This window comes from Bison bison, unplaced genomic scaffold (assembly GCF_000754665.1).
Source record: "Bison bison bison isolate TAMUID 2011002044 unplaced genomic scaffold, Bison_UMD1.0 scf7180017864466, whole genome shotgun sequence".
NCBI classification, from domain to species: Eukaryota; Metazoa; Chordata; class Mammalia; order Artiodactyla; family Bovidae; genus Bison; species Bison bison.
Genome location: NW_011495027.1, coordinates 1,563,407 through 1,586,165, shown reverse-complemented (window position 1 = coordinate 1,586,165; position 22,759 = coordinate 1,563,407). Strand labels below are relative to the sequence as shown.

The 22,759-nt window shown below is 39.3% G+C and overlaps 2 protein-coding genes across 4 annotated transcripts in view; both read left to right on the top strand.

The window, feature by feature from the left end:
* Nucleotides 1-22,759, top strand: part of TTLL7 (tubulin tyrosine ligase-like family, member 7) — a 151,663-nt gene that overhangs the window by 23,363 nt on the left and 105,541 nt on the right. The window lies entirely within an intron of this gene.
* LOC105003249 (eukaryotic translation initiation factor 1) lies at nt 21,745-22,409 on the top strand. Its single transcript, XM_010860289.1, has one exon. The coding sequence runs from the start codon at nt 21,885-21,887 to the stop codon at nt 22,224-22,226; it is 342 nt and encodes a 113-aa protein (XP_010858591.1). The 5' UTR covers nt 21,745-21,884; the 3' UTR covers nt 22,227-22,409.

Sequence of the window (22,759 nt, the reverse complement as noted above, 5' to 3'; positions counted from 1 at the left end):
CGGAGCCAAAGTAAAAACAACACCCAGGTGTGGATGTGACTGGTGATGGAAGTAAAGTCCGATGCTGTAAAGAGCAATATTGCATAGGAACCTGGAATGTTAAGTCCATGAATCAAGGCAAATTGGAAGTGGTCAAATAGGAGATGGCAAGAGTGAACATCAACATTTTAGGAATCAGCGAACTAAAATGAAATGGAATGGGTGAATTTAACTCAGATTACCATTATATCTACTACTGTGGGCAAGAATACCTTAGCAGAAATGGGAGTGGCCATCAAAGTCAACAAAAGAGTCTGAAATGCAGTACTTGGATGCAATCTCAAAAACGACAGAAGGATTTCTCTCTGTTTCCGTGGCAAACCAATATCACAGTAATCCAAGTCTATGTCCCAACCAGTAATTCTGAAGAAGCTGGAGTTGAACAGTTCTATGAAGACCTACAAGACCTTCTAGGACTAACATCCAAAAAAGATGTTCTTTTCATTACAGGGGACTGGAATGCAAAAGTAGGAAGTCAAGAAACACCTGGAGTAACAGGCAGGTTTGGCCTTGGAGTGCAAAATGAAGTAGGGCAAAGGCTAATAGAGTTTTGCCAAGAGAATGCATTGGTCATAGCAAACACCCTCTTCCAAAAACACAAGAGAAGACTGTATGCATGGTCATCACCAGATGGTCAATACCAAAATCAGATTGATTATATTCTTTGCAGCCAAAGATGGAGAAGCTCTATAGAGTCAGCAAAAACAAGACCGGGAGCTGACTGTGGCTTCAGATCATGAACTCCTTATTGCCAAATTCAGACTTAAATTGAAGAAAGTAGGCAGAACCACTAGACCATTCAGGTATGACCTAAATCAAATCTCTTGTGATTGTACGGTGGAAGTGACAAATAGATTTAAGGGATTAGATCTGCTAGACAGAGAGCCTGAAGAGCTATGGACAGAGGTTCGTGACATTGTAGAGGAGACAGGGATCAAGATCATCCCCAAGAAAAAGAAATGCAAAAAGGCAAAATGGTTGTCTGAGGAAGCCTTACATATAGCTGTGAACAGAAGAGAAGCCAAAAGCAAAGGAGAAAAGAAAAGATATACCCATTTGAATGCAGAGTTCCAAAGAATAGCAAATAGAGATAAGAAAGCCTTCCTAAGTGATCAGTGCAAAGAAATAGAGAAAACAATAGAATGGGAAAGACTAGAGATCTTTTCAAGAAAATTAGAGATACCAAGGGAATATTTCATGCAAAGATGGGCCCAATAAAGGACAGAAATGGTATGGACCTAACAGAAGCAGAAGATATTAAGAAGAGGTGGCAACAATACACAGAAGAACTGTACAAAAAACTTCTTCATGACTCAGATAATCACGATGGTATGATCACTCACCTAGAGCCAGACATCCTGGAATAAGTCAAGTGGGCCTTAGGAAGCATCAGTACAAACAAAACTGGTGGAGGTGATGGAATTCCAGTTGAGCTCTTTCAAATACTAAAAGATGATGCTGTGAAAGTGCTGCACTCAGTATATTTGCAAATTTGGAAAGAAACGTCAGTAGTAGTTAATATTATCATGTGCATGCATGCTCAGTCACTCAGTCATGTCTGACTCTTTGTGACCCCATGTACTGTAGCCTCCGAGGCTCCTCTGTTCATAGAATTTTCCAGGTAAGAATACTGGAGTGGGTTGCCATTTAATTGACTGATTTTCTAGGGGCCTGAAGCCATTTCTAATTTGTATGTGAACACTCAGTGCATTGCTCATTCCTTGGCATAGAATAGCCCTAATTTTTTTTATCCCTCCTTCTCTTGACCATCGTATGTTGTTGGCAAAATCTCACATTTTTTCTTTTGTAGAGAGTTAACCTCTCTATGTTTATTTTCCTTTTAACTCCTAGAGTATCCCCATTCTGGGGTCAGTAAACTTTTCTATATGAAGTCAGATGGTTCTATTGCAGGTATTCAATCCTGTCCTTTTAAGGCAAAAGCAGCTTTAGACAGTACATACAGAAATGGGGTGATTGTGTTACACTAAATATTTATTTATAAAATAAGCAGTAGACTGGATTTAGCCTGTGGGCTATAGTGAGATCCTTGGGCCTAACCCATTAGGCACTTCATTTCTCTTTTATTTTTAATTATTTTCAACTTACTGGCTCAAATATATTCACATTTTTTCCTATCATATCCCTCTTTTACTACCCACCTCTCCAAAGACCCGGCTTTCCTTAAACTTTCTTTCCCCTAAACTACATGTCCTCTTTCTTTGCCCATTCCCTTTGGAAGGTCATCTCTCCCTCCTTTAATCTAGTAAACTCTCAGTAACCTGACTTTTCCTGTTGTTATTCCCGGGACAGTCATAACCTCCACTTTTCTAAATAAGATGTCTACTTCTTGGTCTTTTGTCTTTTCGATCTTTCTTTCTGTAGTACTCATACAGTTGCTCATATCAGACCTTTTTAGAAACCCTGCTCTTCCGTTGACTTATTCTCCTGATGGTTATATATTTCTGTCTATAAAAACATTGAGGTCTCAGACACTCTCATGCACATATATGTAACATATAAACTGCTCACATATTAAGTATATGGCTTGATGGATTTTTAAATATGTTTAAACTTGTATAAACATCACCCAGGTCAAGATATAGAACATTTCCAGCATCCCAGAAGGTTTCTCTCATGACTGATCACAATGAATGACCCCTAATTCTGCCCAGAGGTGGCCTTTATTCTGAATTCTATCCCTTCAGATTTAGATTTTTGTTTTTTTTCAAAATTGAATCTTGGTTGATTTATAGTATTATATTAGTTTCAGATGTACAAAATAGTAATTTAATATTTTTGTAGATTCTACTCTGTTTACAGTTATTATAAAATAATGGCATATTTCTTTATGCTATAAAATATATTCTTGTTTCTTATTTATTTTATATACAGTAGTTTGTGTCTCTTAATCCCATACCTCTATTTTGCCCCTCCATTTCCTCTCCTCACTAGTAACCAATAGTTTGTTCTCTGTATTTGTGAGCTTCTTTGTGTTTTGTTATACATATTTGTTTTATTATTCTTGATTTTACATATAAGTGATAACAGAGTATTTGTCTTTCTCTGTCTGACTTATTACACTAAGCATAATACCCTCTAGGGATCAGTACATATACATTTTTTGCAAATGGCATTCTTTCCTTCTTTTTATGGCTGAGTAATGTTCCTGGGTGTGTGCGTGTGTGTGTGACATCTTCTTTATCCTTTCATCTGTTGATGGACACTTAGGTTGCTTCCATATCTTGGCTGTTGTAAATAATGTTGCTATGAGCATTAGAGTGCATGTATCTTTTCAAATTAATGTTTTCACTTTCTTTGGATATATACCCAGGAGTGGAATTGCTAGATCATATGGTGTTTTATTTTTAGTTTTCTGAGGAACGTCCATACTGTTTTCCATAGTAGCTGTACCAACTTACATTCCCACCAACAGTGTACTAGGGTTCACTTTTGTCCACATCCTCACCAACATTTATTATTTATAGACTTTTTGAAGATAGCTATTTTGACAGGTGTGAGGTGATATTGCGGTTTTGATTTGCAATTTCTCTGATGATTAGTGATGTTGAGCAGTTTTTTTTTTTTTAATATGCCTGTTGGCATCTATATATCTTCTTTGGAAAAGTGTTTATTCATGTCTTTGACCATTTTGTAATTGGGTTGTTTATTTTGATACTGGGTTGTTTGAATATTTGGTATATTTTGGGTATTAACCTCTTATCACTCATAACATTTGCAAATATTTTCTCCTATTCAGAAGGTTATCTTTCTGTTTTGCTGATGATTTCTTTTGCTGAAAAAAGCTTTTAAGTTTTTATGTCTCATTTGTTTATTTTTGCTTTTATTTATTTTGCCTTAGGAGACAGGTAAAAAATATTGCTATAATTTATGTCCAAGAGTATTCTGCCTATGTTTTCTTTTAGGAGTTCTATGGTTTCAAATCTTACATTTAGGTCTTTAATCTATTTTGAGTTTATTTTTGTACATTGTATGAAAATATGTGCTAATTTCATTCTTTTATGTGTAGCTGTCCAGTTTTCCAGCGTCAATTATTGGAGAGATTATCTTTTTTTTCATTGTATATTCTTGTTTCCTTTGTTGTAGAATAAGTGATTATAAGGGTACGGGTTTATTTCTGGGATCTCTGGTCTGTTTCATTGATCTCTGTGTCTGCTTTAGTGCCAGTACCCTGCAGTTTTGATTATTGTTTAGGTTGAGTTTTTCTCGTTCTTGAACCTCATGTAAATGAGATCATACAGAATATATGGGCATACTCTTTTGTATCCAGCTTCTTTCACTCATCATGCTATGATAGTAATCCATGTTATTGTGAGTAGCTGTAGTTCATTTGTGTGTGTGTGTGTGTGTGTGTGTGTGTGTAGTTTTCCATTGTATTGCTATATCACAATTTATTTATTTTACCTTTAGGTGATTTTTTTTTTCTGCTTTTGGCCTGTTATTACTAAAACTACTAGGAACATTCTCATGCAAGTCTTTTGGTAGACTTTATTTCCTTACTGAAATTGTTGAAGTTTTGAGATAGAAAATGCCACTAAGGTTGAGATGTTCAAGGGAAAAGCTTTGGTTGTAGAATCTGGAGTTTAAAGGAGAGTTAGGAAATAGGAGTTTATTTATTTATTTGGCTGTGTTGGGTCTTATTTGCAGCACATAGGATCTCTAGCTGTGGTGTGCAGGCACAGACGTTGTGGTGTATGGGCTTACTTACTCCAGGGTATGTAGGATCTTAGTTCTCTGGCTGGGGATTGAACCCATGTTCCTTGCCTTGCAGGGAAGATTCATAATCACTGGACCAGCAGGGAAATCCCCAGGAATTAGAGGTTTTAATGATATAAATCATTTCTTCCCATCTCTTCCTTGTTTTCTTCTTATCTTCTATTTTTAGGATGTGTTTTTTACAGGGCATGGGGGCTGGGGTGGGCAGTTTATTACTAGGTAATAGAGGCATCAAGGAGAAGGCAATGGCACTCCACTCCAGTACTCTTGCCTGGAAAATCCCATGGATGGAGGAGCCTGGTGGGCTGCAGTCCATGGGGTCGCTGGCAGTCGGACACGATTGAGAGACTTCACTTTCACTTTTCACTTTCTTGCATTGGAGAAGGAAATGGCAACCCACTCCAGTATTCTTGCCTGGAGAATCCCAGGGACGGGGGAGCCTGGTGGGCTGCCGTCATTGGGGTCGCACAGAGTCGGACATGACTGAAGTGACTTAGCAGCAGCAGCAGAAGCATCAAAACCTTAACAAAAGTGAGAACCAAACACGATATGCCAAGAACCAGAAGGTAAGTGCACATTGGCTATAAAACTGCAGTGTTGAGAAGAAACGTTCCAGGATGTAACACAGAACCAAGAGTGTAGCAAACTCAAGCACATGTAGTGGAGTTGACAGAACAAAAGGTTCTAGCCGTGAGCCACTCTGGTGAATTATGTAGATGTGAACCACATATGTAGAACATCTATATCAACTTCATCAAAACCACACACACACACACACAAGCCTAATCTAATGAAGAATACCTACTCTGAAAAGATAGTAAATGAACAATATAAGCGATTATAGTGTGCTTGCTACACAGTGTCAAATCGTCTAGCACACCCATCTAAATCAGGTTGTCATTCCTCCATATAGAAACTGAATTCCAGATCTTGCTAAGAACTGGTGTTGATATTTTAACTTGTTTTTATAAATATGATAGCTGGGCCATGGTAGATAATCTGTGGGTTGAATTTAAACCATAGTGTGGAATGGATCCATCATCAGGTAAGATTATTAAGTCTTAGGCTCAAATAATGTAACTTAGGGATAGCTGTTGATTAGAAGCCCTCAGTGCCCTGCCCATATCCTTGAACTAAGGCAGATTTCTTTCATAATCTTCTTTATATTCTCCCTACTTCCAACAATTCTCCCCTTGTAGCTCAGGCAGTAAAAAATCTGCCTGCAGTGCAGGAGACCTGGGTTCGATCCCTGGGTTGGGAAGATCTGCTGGAGAAGGAAATGGCAACCCACTCCAGTATCCTTGCCTGGAAAATCTCATGGACAGAGGAGCCTGGTGGGCTGCAGTCCATGGGGTCACAGAGTCGGGCACGACTGAGCGACTAACACTAACTACTTCCAACTGCCTGCCAATATCTGTGTTTCTTTCCCTTGGGGGTTTTGAGGACCTTTCTGGAAGCTATGGAAAGAGAGGCCCCTTGCCTTTCCAGGCCTCATCTCCTGCCCCTGCCCCCATCCCCACTCTAGCCTCTCGGGAAGACTGAAAGTGCTAAGGAATTAATATTCACTTGCCTCCTACAGCAGCCATCAGCGAAGGACTGATCCCTGGGTGGGTTAACTCTGAAGCCAGTGGTGTTTTACACTGTTTCTTAGAGTTCCCTTGGGAATTAAGCTCCAACTACCTACAGTGTAGCTTGATTGCTTTCTCTTCCCTGTCTCACTTCCCAACTCCCCTAACAGGGTTTCCTGTACTTCCTGAAGTAAACTCCTCGTATCTGAATCCTCATGTTAGTGTTTGTTTATGGGGATCTTGAACTAAGGCAGATCTCTTTCATAATATCCTCAGCTGAGAGGTAGACAAGTGACGAACAACTGCATCTTATTTATTTACTTTTTTTTAACAATTGTTTTAATTTCTGACTACTTCCTGGAATTTTTACTTGGGCATCCCATTGGTAATCTCAAACTAGAAATCAGAACTTAAAGAACAGACTGATTAAAAAGCAGATTGATTAGGAAAGAAAAGAAGATTTTTAGGATTTTGTTTTATTTTCTATTCATCTCTAAAGGAAAAAATTTTTTTAAAGGAATTCAGTATTACTTACTATATGTTCTTAATTTTCTCTGATTTGCAGTGTGAATAGCACCTCGAACAAGTGTAACTTGTACTGTAATTTCACTGCTAGCTATTTTTACTTGATGATCTAAGTCTTGGCTTGAATTCCTGAAATCTGGGATCACATAGCTTAAATTTTGATTTGCTATAGAAGTGTTAACCTCTGAGGTAGTTTAGGAAATATTCCAAGGACTTAAATAAACACAAAACATTATAATTCACAATCATAATCCTTGTGTCCTACTTGGGAATCTGTCCTTTTTTGGAAATAGCCAACTTATAGATTTATCTTAAGAGGTTTTAATATAATACAGTAAAGTTCTTCCTGGCATATAATTAATAATTGATGGTTTTCATGTCTTTGCCTTAAAGTATTTTAAAATTTCAAAAACAATGGAATGTGATATGTAAAGCAGATAGGTGGTGAATATAATATCTCAATTGAAACATATTTGTTAGGTTTAGTAAATTAATTCTTCTCCAATTTTAGTCATTCAGTCATTCATGGTAAGGATTTCCCAGGTGGCACAGTGATAAAGAGTCCATCTGCCAATGCAGGAGATGCAAGACATGTAGGGTTGATTTCTGGATCAGAAAGATCCTCTAGAGTAGGAAATGACAACCCAACTCTTGTATTCTTGCCTGGAAAATTCCATGGACATAAAAGCCTGGCAGGCTACAGTCCATGGGTTCACAAAGAGTTGGATACTACTGAATGACTGAGCACATTCATGGTAAAGTGAATAATATAATTTATTTATTGTGATTCATATATATATTGGTCAAATAATTATCTGCCTCCCACATCTGTATAGGTCTTCATAGTCAGTTTTGATGACCATACAATCCATTATTTGGCTATATCTTAATTTATATAATTTCTCAATTGGATATACTTAGGTTGTTTTTAGTTACAGGTGTTAAGGGATGGTTAGGGTAGCATCCTTGTTCACAATGAAGCCTCAGCATTTTTGGTGATTTTACTAGTATTAATTCCTGCTGCTGCTAAGTTGCCTCAGTCGTGTCCAACTCTGTGCGACCGCAGAGAGGGCAGCCTTCTAGGCTCCTCTGTCCCTGGGATTCTCCAGGCAAGAACACTGGAGTGGGTTGCCATTTCCTTCTCCAATGCATGAAAGTGAAAAATGAAAGTGAAGTCACTCAGTCGTGCCCGACTCTTAGCGACCCCTTGGACTGAAGCCTACCAGGCTCCTCCGTCCATGGGATTTTCTAGGCAAGAGGACTGGAGTGGGGTGCCATTGCCTTCTCTGGTATTAATTCCTAGATGTGGTATTAAGCACATTACTTATGTTATACTTTTGCTGTATTTTCTAGTTGCTTTCCAGAATATTTTCTTTAACGAGAGGAAAAATTATAGGCTGCCTTCAAATAAGTAAATTAATAACAAATTGTTCTGAGTATTATTTCTGTTGCTGGGATTTTTAAATTTAGTGTCTCCAGTTTCCTATTGTTAGTAGTACCAAAGTCAGTGGATTGTTCTTAAAGTGATGATTTATGTACACAAATGTGATGTATTTGATTTTGTGTTATACGAGATATCATTTGTAAATAATGTTTCAAATTTAGTAATGTAACACACATTGGACTCAGTATAATCTAGATAATAAACTGTGACATTTAACTGTTGTCTGTTATGACTAGTTTGTTTGAGTGTATTTGTGTCCTCTCTGGAAACCTAAATATTCCATTTACCAAGTTACTGTATTACCTGCATGGTCATTTAACCAAAAGTAAACCTAGAAAGAGGCTTCCGTCGTGGCTCAGACAGTAAAGAATCGGCATGAAATGTGGGAGACCTGAGTTTGATTCCTGGATTGGAAAGATCTCCTGGGGAAGGGAAAGGCTACCCACTCTAGTATTCTTGCCTGGAGAATTCCAGGGACAGGAGCATGGTGGGCTACAGTCCATGGGGTTGCAAAGAGTCAGACCCAACTGAGCACCTAACACTTTCACTTTCAAGCCTAAGGTAAGTAAAATAATGTAATTAAATATCAAATGAGTGTTCTTGATAGTTTCTAATACTTTCAGAAAATAGTCATAAGCAATAAAACTGAATAGAAATTTTTTGCAACAGTTTTCTAAAATTATTAATTTAATTCAGTAAATATTTATGGAGTACCTACTATGCTCAGAAAGATGTTTCTGTATTCAAGGGAAAATTACTCTTTTATGAATATTTTTCTTATTTTCCATTGTAGTGAATAAGAATATTCTGAGAATAAAGATTTTATGCTGAAATAAACATTTATCTTTTAACTAACTCTTGTCATTAAGAAGAATAGACTACATAAAATAAATAAAATAAAAAATTAAAGGGTAGACAGACTTCTAGACAACTTTAATGTTTATTATTAATATCTTTACCACATCTTACCACCTCCTTGGGTGAAGGAAAATTCCATTTGGTAGCTATAGAAATCAAAGTTACAAAATCAGCATTTCTATTTTTCTTTGACAGCACAAAACGGAAACTCTGTTAGACAGGCAAACATTAGGAACTCGTAAGTTGAGAAAGATATCTCAGTTCTCTAGCTTTAGCGTTAGAAGGAGCCAAAAGAAAAGATGCTTTTTTAGGCCAACATCTTAGCTGACTTTGGTGTTTTTTAATAAAGCCTATTTTGCTTAGAACTTAGTTATAATATGTCTCTTCTAACTAGAACTCAACTGAAAGTCTAGAAGCAGGTATAATTGACTTTCGATTAGCCAGAGGGGAGTAGTATCTTCACTGAAAACAGGAATTGATTCCATGCTTAAGTTCTTATCCTTTTAAGGGGTGGGTGAAGAGTGGAGGAGCTTCCCTGGTGGCTCAGTGGTAAAGAATTTGCTTGCCAATGCAGGAGACATGGGTTCCATCCATAGGTTAGGACGATCCCCTGGAGAAGGAAATGGCAGCCCACTCCAGTATTCTTGCCAGAGAAATTCTATGAACGGACGAGCCTGGAGAACTACAGTCACAAAGAGTCAGACATGACTGAGCGCACGGGGAGTGGAGGTGATGAGGAAAGAGGGCAGCGGAAATGGCAAGCAACTTCAGTTTGGGATCAGGAGTGATGGAGGGTAGGTACTTATGACTTCAGTGTTTTTCTGGTCCAATAATGTCATAGACAGGATCACCACCACAGGCAACTGTGATGTTGACTTTCCCTGATTATCTGCCACCAAGTCTTTGATAATGCCTGTGGGCATGGTGCTCTTTCACACTTTACTCCAAATCAAGTCAGGTCCATCCAGCCGCAGAGTTGCTGCATTTCATGCCCTGTCCAGCCCTAGTACTGATGGAACTAGAAGGTAGTGGTATATGAGGATGGCTCCAGGCTAAAATGCCACTCCCACTGTTCTTCCTCCAAGTTCAGTAGTTTTTCTTGAATGAAAGCTTTTCAATTTCATATACCCCAGAGTCCTTTGACAGTTTTGTGCAGTTTTATCATTGTTTTTAGAATTTCTGAACTCCTTTAGAAGTTTTGCATTTGAAGTCCAATTTTAATTGGAATGTTGAAAGTTGAATTTTGAGTGAGGCTTGAATAGAAGCCTATCCAGATCGTAAATGACCTAGACTACAATTTTTTTCTTTGATTGGGCCAAAGATTTTTAGAATTTTAGAGCCAGAAGGGGTCTTAGTTCTACTTTCTTTTATTTTTCATGTCAATAATCGGAGATATTAGTATGTTGTGCAGTTACTGCACAGATTGTTGATGTCAGAATCGCATTTGTCAATGGATCTCTCATGTATCAGTCATTGTTTCCCCTCCCTGTGTGCAGTTGCGGGTACTGATACCTTTTCTCTGAAGGTTTAACCCTTTACTCGGAGCTAATGCTGCCCAAGTCGAGGGTATGTGAGGTTTTGCAGCCTTGCTAGAATAAGTCTGACATGAGTTGTGCTGCCTTGAGCTAGAAGTTTGGGGATGAGATCTAATGATCTCATTCAAGCCCTCCAGGAGATTATGATGCACATTCAGGTTTGAGAACTGTTTGCGTAGAGTAAAGGTTCAAATAATGGTTGGAGTTGTCATTAGTTCTATACACTTGAGATTTTAATAGCTGATGCACTGCTAGTTTTCATTACAGTTAAGATTACATTCACGGTAAGACACGTTGTTTATTACAATTTCAGCTACGACATGGATGCTTTCTTGGTACTGCAATTTTATTTTATACATGTTGAAAGAGCCTTTTAAAGATAATTTTTAAAAGTCACCTAACTTTCATGGAAACAAAAATAAGAGAAAATATGAGTCAGATTGATCAAGGCATTTCTTAAATTGCTTCACATTCAAAGGCAGATACTCTCGAATATCTTCTTCTTTAGAGTCCTCATTTTCTGGGTTTTTCTGTACATTATCCTCTGTGTCATTGAGAGTTAGTGATGTACTATTTCTTAAAAGAGTGTTTCATCATCTTATCTGCATTTTTCTCCCAGTCTCTGACATCGATTCTGCAGATTTTGATGTACATGTACAGGCAATGATCACTGTATCAGCACTGCCACCTGGCTGATAGTGATTGCCAGATGCATCACAGGTTTATATGTTTCTGACTGTTAAAAAGCAAAGCAGTATGGCTTAGAATCAATGAAATATGGTGGTGATTATGAAATAATCTATATACTCTGTTCGTTTTTTCACTTTTGTTCTTGAGATAAATCCTGAGATAAATCCTTATACAACTGTCCTCATCCATTCTTTTTATAATAACCTAGAAACCTTAGTTTAGGCCTTGGTTATATTTAGATTGGTATATCTTTTTCTCCAGAACCTTTTTGCTTTAAAATTTCAGTTTTAGTCTCATGAAATGTAGCCGACCCTATGGAATAATGAATATTTTACTCAGGGTTCTCTAAAGAAACAGAATCAGTAGTATATACATAGAGTGAAAAAGACGAGGGGAAGAGGGAGAGAGATCAAGGAAGTGGGAGAGGGATGAAGAGAAGAAAGGAGGGAGAGAGAGGAGGCGAGAATGCATATGAATTAATTTATGTGACTGTTGCTGCTGCTAAGTCACGTCAGTCGTGTCTGACTCTGTGCGACCCCATAGATGGCAGCCCACCAGGTTCCTGTCTCTGGGATTCTCCAGGCAAGAATACTGGAGTGGGTTGCCATTTCCTTCTCCAATGCATGAAAGTAAAAAGCGAAAGTGAAGTCGCTCAGTCGTGTCTGACTTTTGCGACCCCATGGACTGTAGCCTGCTAGGCTCCTCTGTCCATGGGATTCTCCAGGCAAGAGTACTGGAGTGGGGTGCCATTGCCTTCTCCGATTTTATGTGACTGGACACTGGCAAATTCAAAATCTGTGGGATTGGCAATCTCACAGGTAGACCCAGTGAAGAGCTGATGTTGTAGCTCAAGTCCAAGACAGTCTGAGACTGAGATCCCTATTTCTCTGGTGACTCCAGTCTCTTTTCTCTTAAGGACTTCACCTGATTGGAGGAGACCCACCCATATTTTGAACACATGAAGTGCTGTGGGGAATGTCCAATATATACACTGTACAGAAGCTTATATTCTAGTTATTTAAAGAAGACATTCAAGTAAAATAGTTAATAAACTAAATAATAGCAGAGAACAATGTAGGTAGACTAAGATTGCACACCAAATGTATATTGCTGTTTAAGATTCATATTTTCCATGCTCTTAAAGAAAGCAAACTGTTTTTTTTTTATAGATTTATTGGGATGATATAAATGAAGTTTTAAAAAAATAATCTGTTAGTGTAAGTTCCAGTAATGTGACATGGTAACCAAAGCCAGCCCAAGAGAGAAACAGGTGAATAGTTTTACAACACCTGGATTAAAATTGTTCTAAAGATTGCATATTTTCCTAGTCAGACTTATAGAGTATATGGATAACTGTTAGTATTTCTCCTTTTATTGAAGTATAAAAGTGAAGTCGCTCAGTTGTGTCTCACTCTTTGTGACCCCATGGACTGTAGCCTACCAGGCTTCTCCATCCATGGGATTTTCCAGGCAAGAGTACTGGAGTGGGTTGCCATTTCCTTCTCCAGAGGATCTTCCCGACCCAGGGATCAAACCCAGGTCTCCTGCATTGCAGGCAGCTGCTTTACCCTCTGAGCCACCAGGGAAGCCTTTATTGAAGTATAGTCATTTATAATATTATGTTAGTTTCAGGTATACAGCATCGTGATTAAGTATTTTCACAGATTGTAATCCATTATAGATTATTACAAGATGATAAGTATAATCCCCTGTGCTATACAGTATATCCTTATTGCTTATCTATTTTATATATAGGAGTTTGTTTCTCTCAATCTGATACAATTAATTTGTCCTTCTCCCCTTCCCTTTCCCCTTGATAACAAGTTGGTTTTCTATATCTATGAGCCTGTTTCTATTTTGCATATACATTATTTGTGTTGTTTTTTAGATTCCATGTGTAACATCATACAATGTTTGTCTTTCTCTTACTCACTTCGCTAAGCATAATGATTCTCTAGGTATATCCACATTGCTGCAAATGTCAGTATTTTATTCTTTTCATGGCTGAGTTATAGTCAATTTTATACTCCATATTATGTATATGTATGTGTGTGTGTGTATATATATATATATATATACACCCCACATCTTTGAGCTTCCCTGATAGCTCAATTGGTAAAGAATATACCTGCAATGCGGGAGATCCTGGTTCGATTTCTGGGTTGGGACAATCTGCTAGATAAGGGATAGGCTACCCAATCCAGTATTCTTGGGCTTCCCTTGTGGCTCACCTGGTAAAAATCCACCTGCAATGTGGGAGACTTGGATTTGATCCCTGGGTTGGGAAGATCCTCTGGAGAAGGGAAAGGCTACCCAATTCAGTATTCTGGCCTAGAGAATCCCAAGGACTGTATAGTTCATGGGGTCACAAAGATTCAGACACAACTGAGCAACTTTCACTTTACTTACCACATCTTTTAATCCAGTCATCTATTGATGGGTACTTGGGTTTCTTCCATGTCTTGGCTATTGTAAATAGTGCTGCTTATGAAAGTTGGGGTACATGTATCTTTTTGAATTAAGAGTTTTCATCTTTTCCAGATATATTCCCAGGAAAGGATTAGTGGATCATATGGTTAGTTTTAGTGTTTTGAGGAATCTCCATACTGCTCTTTGTGATTTCCCTGGTGGCACAACCAGTAAAGAGTCTGTCTGTAATGTGGGAGACCTGGGTTTGATCCCTGGGTTGGGAAGATGCCCTGGAGAAGGAAATGGCAACCCACTTCAGTATTCTTGCCTGGAGAATTCCATGGACAGAGGAGCCTTGTGGGCTACAGTCCATGGGGTCACAAAGAGTCAGACACGACTGAGTGACTCACTTTCACTTTCATACTGCTTGCCATAGTGGCTATACTAGCTTATACTTGGGGCCACCCGAGACGGACGGATCATGGTGGAAAGGTCTGACAGAATGTGGTTCACTGGAGAAGGGAATGGCAAACCACTTCAGTATTATGGCCTTGAGAACCCCATGAACAGTATGAAAAGGCAAAAAGATAGGACACTGAAAGGTGATCTCCCCAGGTCGGTAGGTGTCCAACATGCTGCGGAGATCAGTGGAGAAATAACCTCAGAAAGAATGAAGGGATGGATCCAAAGCAAAAACAACACCCAGTTGTGGATGTGACTGGTGATAGAAGCAAGGTCTGATGCTGTAAAGAGCAATATTGCATAGGAACCTGGAATGTCAGGTCTATGAATCAAGGCAAATTGGAAGTGGTCAAACAGGAGATGGCAAGAGTGAACATTGACATTCTAGGAATCAGTGAATTAAAATGGACTGGAATGGGTGGATTTAACTCAGATGACCATTGTATCTACTACTGTGAGCAAGAATCCCTTAGAAGAAATGGAGTAGCCCTCATAGTCAAGAAAAGAGTCCGAAATGCAGAACTTGGATGCAGTCTTCAAAATGACTGAATGATCTCTGTTCGTTTCCAAGGCAAACCATTCAGTATCACAGTAATCCAAGTCTATACTCCGACCAGTAATGCTGAAGAAGTTGAAGTTGAATGGTTCTATGAAGACCTACAAGACCTTTTAGAACTAACACCCCAAAAAGATGTCCTTCTCATTATAGGGGATTGGAATGCAAAAGTAGGAAGTCAAGAAACACCTGGAGTAACAGGCAGATTTGGCCTTGGAGTACACAATGAAGCAGGACAAAGGCTGATAGAGTTTTGCCAAGAGAACACACTGGTCATAGCAAACACCCTCTTCCAACAACACAAGAGAAGACTCTACACATGGACATCATCAAGATGGTCAACACCGAAATCAGATTGATTATATTCTTTGCAGCCAAAGATGGAGAAGCTCTATAGAGTTATCAAAGACAAGACCGGGAGCTGACTGTGGCTCAGATCGTGAACTCCTTATTGCCAAATTCAGACTTAAATTGAAGAAAGTAAGAAAAACCACTAGATCATTCAGGTATGACCTAAATCAAATCTCTTATGATTGTACAGTGGAAGTGACAAATAGATTTAAGGGCCTAGATCTGATAGATAGAGTGCCTGATGAACTATGGACAGAAGTTGGTGACATTGTACAAGAGACAAGGATTAAGACCATTCTCAAGAAATAGAAATGCAAAACAGCAAAATGGCTGTCTGGGGAGGCCTTACAAATACCTGTGAAAAGAAGAGAAGCGAAAAACAAAGGAGAAAAGGAAAGATATACCCATTTGAATGCAGAGTTTCAAAGAATAGCGAAGAGAGATAAGAAAGCCTTCCTCAGTGATCAGTGCAAAGAAATAGAGGAAAACAGTAGAATGGGAAAGATTAGAGATCTCTTCAAGAAAATTAGAGATACCAAGGGAACATTTCATGCAAAGATGGGTTCAATAAAGAACAGAAATGGTATGGACCTAACAGAAGCAGAAGATATTAAGAAGAGGTGGCAACAATACACAGAAGAACTGTACAAAAAAGATCTTCACGACCCAGTTAATCACAATGCTGTGATCACTGACCTAGAGCCAGACATCCTGGAATGTGAAGTCAAGTGGGCCTTAGGAAGCATCCCTATGAACAAAGCTAGTGGAGTTGATGGATTTCCAGTTGAGCAATTACAAATCCTGAAAGATGATGCTGTGAAAGTGCTGCATATGTCAACAAATTTGGAAAACTCAGCAGTGCCCACAGGACTTTAAAAGTTCATTTTTCATTCCAATCCCAATGAATGGCAATGCCAAAGCATGCTCAAACTACTAATACTCATCTCACAGACTAGTAAAATAATGCTCAAAATTCTCCAAGCCAGGCTTCAGCAATACATGAACCGTGAACTTCCAGATATTCAAGCTGGTTTTAGAAAAGGCAGAGGAACCAGAAACCAAATTGCCAACATCCACTGGATCACTGAAAAAGCAAGAGAGTTCCAGAAAAACATCTATTTCTGCTTTATTGACTATGCCAAAGCCTTTGACTGTGTGGATCACAATAAACTGTGGAAAATTCTGAAAGAGATGGGAATACCAGACCACCTGACCTGCCTCTTGAGAAACCTATATGCAGGTCAGGAAGCAGCAGTTAGAACTGGATATGGAACAACAGAGTGATTCCAAATAGGAAAAGGCATACATCAAGGCTGTATACTGTCACCCTGTTTATTTAACTTATGTGGAGAGTACATCATGAGAAACGCTGGGCTGGAAGAAGCACAAGTTGGAATCAGGATTGCCAGGAGAAATATTAATAACCTCAGATATGCAGATGACACCATCCTTATGGCAGAAAGTGAAGAAGAACTAAAGAGCCTCTTGATGAAAGTGAAAGTGGAGAGTGAACATTCAGAAAACTAAGATCATGGCATCTGGTCCCATCACTTCATGGCAAATAGATGGGGAAACAGTGGCTGACTGTTTTTTTGGGCTCCAAAATCACTGCAGATGGTGATTGCAGCCATGAAATTAAAAGACACTTACTCCTTGGAAGGGAATTTGTGACCAACATAGACAGCATATTAGAAAGCATAGACATTACTTTGCCAACAAAGGTCCGTCTAGTCAAGGCTATGGTTTTTCCAGTGGTCATGTATGGATGTGAGAGTTGGACTGTGAAGAAAGCTGAGCGCAGAAGAATTGATGCTTTTGAACTGTGGTGTTGGAGAAGACTCTTGAGAGTCCCTTGGACAGCAAGGAGATCCAACCAGTCCATCCTAAAGGAGATCTGACTGGGATGGTCACTGGAAAGACTGATGTTGAAGCTGAAACTCTAATACTTTGGCCACCTGATGCAAAGACCTGACTCATTTTAGAAGACCCTGATGCTGGGAAAGATTGAGGCCAGGAGAAAAAGGGGACAACAGAGGATGAGATGGTTGGATGGCATCACCAACTCAATGGACATGAGTTTGGGTAGGCTCTGGGAGTTGGTGATTACAGGGAAGCCTCGTGTGCTGCAGTTCATGGTGTCACAAAGAGTCGGATGTGACTGAGCAACTGAACTGAACCGAACTGAACTGAACTCCCATCAACAGTGTATGATGGTTCCCTTTTCTCCATACCCTGTCCAGCATTTATTATTCGTAGACTTTTTGATGGTAGCCATTCTGACAGGTGTGAGGTGATACCTCATTGTCTTGATTTGTATTTTTCTAACAATTAGCCGTGTTGAACAACTTTTTGTATGTCTGTTAGACATCTGAATGTTTTCTTTGGAAAGGTGACTCTTTAGGTCTTCTGTCCATTTTTGGATAGGGTTGTTTGTATTTTTGATATTGAGTTGTAAGAGTTGGTTGTATATTTTGAATATTAACCCACTGTCAGTCACATCATTTGCAAATATTTTCTCTCATTCCATAGTCTGTCGTTTAATTTGGTTGATAGTTTCCTTTTCTATGCAAAAAGCTTTTAAACTTAGATTCCATTTGTATATTTTTGCATTTATTTCTTTTACCTTATACTTATCCAAGAAAATACTGCTACAATTTATTTAAAAAAGTGTTCCATCTCTGTTCACTTCTAGGAGTTTGATGATTTCTTGTCTTATATGTAAGTCTTTAAACCATGTTGAGTTTATTTCTGTATATCGTGTGAAAGAATGTTCTCATTTCATTATTTTGCATATGATTGTACAGTTTTCTCATCACCACTTGTTGAAGTGACTGTCTTTTTTCCATTGTATGTTCTTGTCTCCTTTATTGTAGATCAGTTGACCATAGGTACATGGGTTTATTTCTGGGCTCTCTATTCTATTTCATTGATCTTTGTGTCTGTTTTTGTGCCAATAGCATGCTGTTTTTATTACTGTAGCTGTGTAGTGTTGTTTGAAGTCTAGGAGGGATATACTTCCAGCTTCTTCTTCTTTTTTTTTTCTTTCAAAATTGTTTTGGCAATCCTGGGTCTTTTGTGCTGCTATATATGTATTTTAGATTTATTTATTCTCATTCTTTAGAAAATATCATGAGTATTTTGATAGGGGTTGTGTTAAATCTATAGATTGCTTTCAGTAGTATGGCCATGTTACCAATATTAACTCTTCCAATCCAAGAGTGGATATCTTTCTGTTCCTTTGTATGTGTGAGAGCATGTGTGCACTCAGTTGCTCAGTCATGTCCGACTCTTTGTGACCCCATGGACTGTAGCCTGCCAGGCTGCTCTCTCCATGGAATTCTCCAGGCAAGAAGACTGGAACGGTAGCCATTCCCTCCTCCAAGGGATCTTCCCGACCCAGGGATCGAACTTGGGTCTCCCGTGTTGCAAGCAGATTCTTTACCATCTGAGCCACCAGGTAAGTCCACAGAGCTCTGATCCGCTGCTTATGTAAGTATCTGTGGTTCTGCTTAGATGAAGCTTCCAGTCCTCTTTTCCCCTGTGGTGGCTTCTCCAGGTCCATTGCTAGTCTGTGGCATAGAGTGGATGGGCCAGAACATTTACCCAACTAGGACTGGGTGGTGCAAGGAGGTCTCAGAAATTCAGGTGGCCATGGTGCCAGGAGTTTGGGCTGCTTCTGGGGCATGCTGTTTGTGTAAGCACCAACAGTAGCCCCTGCAGCTGCCCCACCTGGGCCACTTCCTAGGCCCCTGGATCATCTCTGCATCCCTAGATCAAGTCTTTTCCCAGGTCCTGGCTGCTGTAGATTCAGTGTCAAGCTGTGGCATGGATGAGGGAGGCTGGAGTGTTCACTTGGCTCAGACTGGCCAGAGGAGAGGCAGTAGTTGCCAGGGCAGACCTCTTTTGCCCTCTTTGGCCCTGGGACACACCAGCACTGGTGCACTTCTCATCAGTGGAGTCTGGGCTTCCTGTTTTATCTGTCCCTGCAGTTCCCTATGCAGTCAAGGTGGCTTGTCTCTGTGCTTTGGACCCCAGGACTGGGATATCCAGTCTGGGCTTGACCCACTCATTCCCCAGGACAAGCTCCATCTGTGTGATGTCCCTTTCCTTCTTAATTCTCTCAGGGGCAGAGGTCCAACCTGAAGTGTTTCTTCCCATCCTACACAATGCTGTGTAAATCTTTTTCGCAGCCTTGGTTATATAGGAGTCCTTCTGTAGGTTCTAGTTAGTTTCCCATGAGAATTATTGCACTCGTAGTTGTATTTGGGGAGGGAAAGGTGAGCTCCACACCCCCCCATACACTGCTATCTTGATCTCCTGTATATGGGTTAGTTTGAATACGAGGTAACATTAAAAATAATAAAGCTAAATCCTTTGAGGCACCACAGAAAATCAACTTCATTAATTTTGTATAATAGTAAATTTATAACACTGAGGTGCATGTTGTGAACTTATGGTTATATGTTTAATTTTACCGATTCTTAGGGTCGACTTTCATTAAGTATATTTCTGTTGAAATAATCAGAATTTCAGTTTGTTTTAGATGAGTTCTTATCTTTTAGGTAGTTTTGGATATGCTAACCTACTTTTCTGAAGGATAAATGTGTTTGTCGAAGGCAGGACACATTTATTTTTTCTCAATATGGCACCTAGTAAAAGTGGCTTAGACAGTTAAGAATCTGCCTTCAATTCAGGAGACCTAGGTTCGATCCCTGGGTCAGGAAGATCCTCTGGAGAAGAAAATGGCTACCCACTCCAGTATTCTTGCCTGGAGAATTCCATAGATAGGGGAGCCTGGAGGACTGCAGTCCATGGGATTACAGAGAGTCAGACATGAATGAGCAATTAACACCTTCGAAACAGTGAGTGTTAAAAGATGTTTATTGCCTACATTTCTAATTAGAAATGTAATGAAATAATGGAGGGTAACTAAACTTTTAAACAGAGTAGTGATACATCTCAATAGTATTTATTTATTCTGGGTGAGAAGGGAAAGTAGAGGTCAAGAGAAGAAAGAATTATTAAAAAAGAAATTTATAATATTGGAAAGTTTAGTGTCTGTGGGTATTATATTATTGAGCACTGGTTAACTTTGGGCACTAATTCTATTCTGCATTGTTATTGTTTTTAGAATGAAGGACAAAAATAGTTTTGTTTCTTTGCAATTCTATAAAAGGACTGGTTTCACAGCAAAGATTGTGGTGCCAGATAGTGTTTTTAAAGGTCTGGAATGACTTTGGGGAAAGAGTCTTATTTTAAAATGAGCCAAACTTATTAAAATATAGTTAAGTTTAATTAGTTAAGCTATTAGTATTTTACTTCTTTCCAAAAGCTGTTCTTGTAAATTCTCTTTACACCTTGTGTAATGATCTAGAAATAAAATAGTCTTATTATTCCTTCTATCCTTAAGATCTTATAGTGACACACCCAGCTTAGTTTAGCTGCTGGGGGATACAGAGCATTATATGAACTAGGTTTGCGCATTTTCTTTTCTTTCATATGGATTTTCTACACTTGGACTGCATGACTCTAAGACTATGGCTTAATTTTACTGGGATTTAATTTAATTTAGAGGGGCTTGAACACTGTGACAAATTTACCTGATTCTAGAAATTAATACAGTAGAAATTTAAAAGAATATACAGTTTTAAAGGTTACACTCCATTTGCAGCTGTTACAAAATATTGGCTATCTTCCCAGTTGTGCAGCACATCCTTGCAGCCTATCTTACACCCGATAGTTTGTATCTCCCATTCCCTCACACCTATGTTGACCCTCCCCTCCCTCATCACTGGTAACCATTATTTGTTCTCTATATCTGTGAGTACTCTTTGTTAAGTTCAAAATCTCCCATACAATTTTATCTCTCTGATATGGAAGCTCAGCAGTTTAGCTCCTATGTTCCAGGCTCTGTGTTTGACATTGAAGAATATGTAAATTAAAAGACATTTTTAAAGCTGCTGCCTTGGAGACAGTTACCTCATAGAGGAAACGTATAATGAAGTCTCCTCTTATTTCTCTTGATTTTTGGCACTTTATGTAATCACATTTGCATTTCAGGATGGAAGGAAGAAAGAAAATAAATGAGTGTCCATCACTTGTCTACCTCCCTTTACTGGAAAGTTTCGCTCAACAACTTTCACCTACACTCACTGGCCAGAACTTGGTCACATGGCCATGTATACCTGTAACAAAGTCTGGGAAATGTAGCTATTTAGATCGGCACAATGCCACATCTAATAATTACTCAGGTGACTTAGTAAGGAAGAACTGCTGCTGCTGCTAAGTCGCTTCAGTCGTGTCCGACTCTATGCGACCCCGTAGACGGCAGCTCAGCCTCCCCCGTCCTTGGGATTTTCCAGGCAAGAGTACTGGAGTGGGGTGCCATCGCCTTCTCCAAGGAAGAACTAGTGAAAGGCTATTAGGTAGCTAATAGTCTTTCTTCATGTGTTAACTTACTAACTGATATGGATGACATCAGAGGCTTAACAACCCAATGCATTTTATACACTTAAGACTTAAAACACATTTTAGAAGTATATAGTAAGATGAATAAAGAACTAATATAGGCCCCAGTCACTGAGCTGCCGCCGAGGACTCAGCAGCCTCCCCCTTGAGCCCCCTCGCTTCCCGACGCTCCGTCCCCCCTGCCCGCCTTCTCCCGCCGCCGCCTTCCGCAGGCCGTTTCCACCGAGGAAAAGGAATCGTATCGTATGTCCGCTATCCAGAACCTCCACTCTTTCGACCCCTTTGCTGATGCAAGTAAGGGTGATGATCTGCTTCCTGCTGGCACTGAGGATTATATCCATATAAGAATTCAACAGAGAAACGGCAGGAAGACCCTTACTACTGTCCAAGGGATCGCTGATGATTACGATAAAAAGAAACTAGTGAAGGCGTTTAAGAAGAAATTTGCCTGCAATGGTACTGTAATTGAGCATCCAGAATATGGAGAAGTAATTCAGCTACAGGGTGACCAGCGCAAGAACATATGCCAGTTCCTGGTAGAGATTGGACTGGCTAAGGACGACCAGCTGAAGGTTCATGGGTTTTAAGTGCTTTTGGCTCACTGAAGCTTAAGTGAGGATTTCCTTGCAATGAGTAGAATTTCCCTTCTGTCCCTTGTCACAAGTTTAAAAACCTCACAGCTTGTATAATGTATCCATTTGGGGTCTGCTTTTAACTTGGACTAGTGTAACTCCTTCATGCAATAAACTGAAAAGAGCCAAAAAAAAAAAGAACTAATATATACCCTAAAATTGGCTATAGGGTGTGCATTGAATGAGTATCAAACACGGAAGTCCAAGAAAGAGATAAAGATGATTTTGATTTACTTGACAGTAATGATGCCTTTGCCCAAGAAAAGAAACATAAGAGACATGCCAGGTTTTCAGCAGAAGCTAAACAGTTAAGTTTTGAACTAGAATGCTGGCATCAGAAAACTTTTGGGTGATGTCATTTGTTCACCAGCTGTGCATTTTGGTATCTATTGTGCATTTTCTGGCAGGGAAGAGAGAACCGGATATTTTAAAAATTCTCCACTTCCCCCAGTCCCTTTCTTTCATTGTGTGGTATAGGTTACTGAAAT